Source organism: Nematolebias whitei, chromosome 10 (assembly GCF_014905685.2).
Source record: "Nematolebias whitei isolate Nwh7 chromosome 10, NemWhi1, whole genome shotgun sequence".
NCBI classification, from domain to species: domain Eukaryota; kingdom Metazoa; phylum Chordata; class Actinopteri; order Cyprinodontiformes; family Rivulidae; genus Nematolebias; species Nematolebias whitei.
The window spans coordinates 45561067-45564875 of record NC_056507.1 but is presented as its reverse complement, the minus strand read 5'-3'; the positions used below and the strand labels follow the sequence as shown (position 1 = coordinate 45564875).

Genomic DNA, 3809 nt, shown 5'->3' with positions numbered 1-3809 from the left:
TATATATATATATATATATATATATATATATATATATATATACTGTGTATACACACACACATATATAAATAATGTGCTATGTGTTATCATCATTGTATGTTCCCATAGAATGACAAAACTGGTTATCTGCATTTAACCCATCGCACCTGGGATGCACCCAGGTGGAGCAGTGTGCAGCTATGTAGGCACCTGGGGAGCAATGGGGATTAAGTGTCTTGCTCAGAGACACCACGACATGTGGGAAAGGCTGGGGATTGAACCTGGGACTTTCGGGTCCTGAATCGGCTGCCTTGCCTCTACTCCATCTCGGCCCCCAAATTGCTCCCAAATTGCCATTTTTCTGATTTTTAACTTATTATGCTCACAACACAGACAGATGGACGGACGAAGGGTATATCCATTTACCTCTCTTTGTTTTGCGATGAGGAACAAAAATATCTGCTGAGGAAGAGAACCAATGAGAAAAAGTTTCTCAAATTTTATATTCAAGAAAACTAAATTTGATTTCTGGATTAAGTCAAAGGTCTGAAATAATTACTGATAAGCAATTCCTGTTTATTAAATTCGCCTATTTCCCTAAAACGGTTTCTGCCCTTTTGCTTGAGAGGCTAAGTAACTCTAACATCTGACTGTAGACTGTAGTTGTAGACGTTCTACTATCATTAAAAACCAAGTTTGTATAAAATTTTAACTTAAACTTGATTACCAAATACTTTTTATCATGCAACTAAGTAAATAGACTGCAAATGGACAGTACTTATATAGCACCTTTCTATCTTATTAAGATACTCAAAGCTCTTTACAACAATCTGTGCCTCATTTACCCATTCATACAGCACTCTACTAGATCTCTACAAAGAATAATCAGTGCTTTTCAGATCTCATTCATACACCGATCGGACACACATCGGAGGCAATAAGGGTACAGTGTCTTGCCCAGGGACACTTTGCCAAGTGATTGTTGGTGGAATTGAACCCACAACTGTCCCATTGGAGGATGACTGCTCTAACCACTCAGGCACAGCTGCCCAAATAAGGTGACTTTGTTTCACAGAAAATTTCACATCATCATTATCAATGCATAATACAGCTCATTACGTATCGGCTATGGACCCAGGTACATATCTGGTACTTACTGGGTACAGATATGATATGTACATAGGTACCAATTGTCTATATAACCCGGTACAAATTGAGAATTTACCTGAAACATACTTAATAGTACCAGGTATCTATGGGGTCTAGGCTGTTTTATGAATGAAGTGACTTTTTGCCCTGTACTTTACTTGTTGAGAACATACTTGTGTGACTGTGATGCTCTGGGAAGAAAGAAGGGTTAGGTCTAGGCATGTAAAGGTAGTTAGAGCCTGTTTTCTTCACCTGAAATTAAGTATGAATGTTATGAAGGTAATTTCAATTAAAAAAAAAATCACCTGAGTCTCAAACTGTTCAGTCTGATCCCTGTAGAGAGGTCTTGAGTAGATGTAGATCGGCACAGTGTAGGGACGTTTAGGCAGTGCTGCCACCCTCAGTGCCTCCTGAACACGATTACGGACATAAAGTGCCACCCGGGGTGAGTTCCTCAGAGACATGTGGAGGTAGACAGAAGGAAAAAGCGCAGTGCTTCGTTGCCACAGCCACATCATCTTATTGTTCTGCTTCACAGTACCTTTGGAGCACCTCCCTGAGTAGTTTGCATTACCCCATCCATAGTTGTAGCAATCAGGAAAAAGGTAGAAGCCCCAGCGACGACTTGGGCGATTGCCAATGCCAAGACTGATTGTTTTCTCCATGAAGCGACGCCCGGCAAGCTCAAATTGGTTCTTTGCCAATTTAGAAATTTGCTTTGATGTCAAAAATGGCGCCATTTGCAGAGCATGAGCTATGGACAATTTCTGATAAATACGTTTGGATCCCCAGTTCAGGTCCCATAGAGGGCGCCAGGACTCCCAGTCAATCACAACCAGTCCAGGAGATGAATCTTGAGAGATGTAATTATTTATTTGTCGTTGTGCCTTGGCAAGATGCTCTGTTAAATTGCCATTTTGGGGGACACCACCTTTGTAGCGTCGGCGCTTAGTGATGTCAACTTTTGGGTAAAGGCCGAGGCGGTCTTCATAAAAGATGGTTAGAAACTGACCTGGAAGAGCTGCAGGAGTAGTCACAGCCTGGAAGGCAGCTGTGTCCAGTGGGATTTCCAGCTGTTTGCATTCATCAGTGGGAGCATTCCATATGGCCACAAAGGGATGGCCATGGATCAAGGGTGGTTCAGTAAGGGGCAAGGCAGTCACCAAGAAGACCGGACAAATTATACAGAGGGCAACACAGGACAGGAAAGCTGAGGCCATTGCAGGGGCTCTGTACAAACACAATGAAAAACAAATAAATGTCTAAAAGTTAAGTCTCATTTCAAAGAACATGTCTTTAAGCACTAGATTTATGAAACTGAAAGTGTTATATAACTACAGGTTACAGCCATCCGGGAGGAAAAATGAGTTGGAAGATTTTAAGGAAAAAAATCTACTAGATAATAGTGATGGTTGCATTTCTACCTTTATTCATTATAAACCAATCCAATGAGATACAAAGCATTGTTAATGGGACTATTTTATGTTAATTTTCTTGATGAGATATTCCATAATTTTTCTCAGCTTTTTAAAATACATTATATTTCAATTTTTCAGGAAACATTGCAACACTCAAGTTTGTTGCCCATTATTTGAACCTTAGGTCAGTGAGGTTTGGTTTAAATTTCATCAAAAGCAAACACCTCATAAGATTTACATCATTGTCTAACATTTGTTGCAATAACACGTTAAATTAAACATATATGGGAGATTATAACATCTTTTTGTCTTTTTTTAATTAATTTTGCAGACTAAGACATGCTCAAAAATCCTTGCAGAAAAATCTAACAAAGTAAAGTCCGATCCTCTGGATGGATTATTTTTTGTTGAAACGTTTCATCTTTAAACCAAAATATTTATTCAGTCTGAGGAGCTCCAAGAAACTCAGGGTGCATTCACACCTGATAGTCCGGTAGACTCGGTTCGGTTGGGGACCAATATTCATGACATTTTGTTGACATTTGAGCTGGTGTGTTTGCATTCACACTGCACTGTGCAGTCGAGTCAACCTGTTGAACCAACCTGTTCCCCCACTCGCCTGTGGGGGTGCTGCACCAAGAACTACTGAAAGAAACAACACAAAAACCTCTGAAGACAATTCTTCTGGAAATAAAAACAAAAATGGAGTGGCATCAAGTTTTAGGAGTTATATTTTGTCATTTTTCAAAAATGGACTCAGCATGAGCAGAAAATGAGGCAGAAGACCATGGAGAATATTTCCTGATGCATGCTCAATAATCCAGGTAGAAAAATCCAAAAAAGTTCAATCTGGTCCTCTGGACATTCAAAAAAAAAAAAAAACAAAGCAAAAAAATATAGAAACGTTTCGTCTCTCATCCAAGAGACTTCCTTAGTCTGAGGTGCTGTTTTCAGCTCAGTCTCTTAAATAGCACCTTCTCAGAAACTAAACAGCCACTGGCCAAAAGGATGGCCCAGCACAGAAGATCAACATCATCAGGCCAGGATTCTGCGGTCTACACTCATCTCCAGGCCAGCGGTCACTCTTTCAAGGATGAAGATGTGCACATCCTGGACAGAGAGGAACGATGGTTTGAGAGAGGAGTAAAGGAGGCCATCTTTGTGAAAAGAAATCGTCCATCATTAAACAGGGGTGGAGGCCTCCGGGTTCAACTGTCCCCCTCTTACAATGCTGTGATTGCTAGTATCACTCAGCCCTCTGTG

The 3809-nt window shown here is 40.5% G+C and overlaps 1 protein-coding gene across 1 annotated transcript in view; it reads right to left on the bottom strand.

Annotated features, from left to right (window-relative positions):
- spam1 (sperm adhesion molecule 1) overlaps nt 1-2348 on the bottom strand; it is a 15201-nt gene extending 12853 nt beyond the window's left edge. Inside the window, exon 1 of the mRNA XM_037683040.1 lies at nt 1434-2348. Within this exon, the coding sequence (XP_037538968.1) occupies nt 1434-2348 (915 nt within the window). The remainder of the gene's footprint in view (nt 1-1433) is intronic.
- Nucleotides 2349-3809: the final 1461 nt, after the last annotated feature.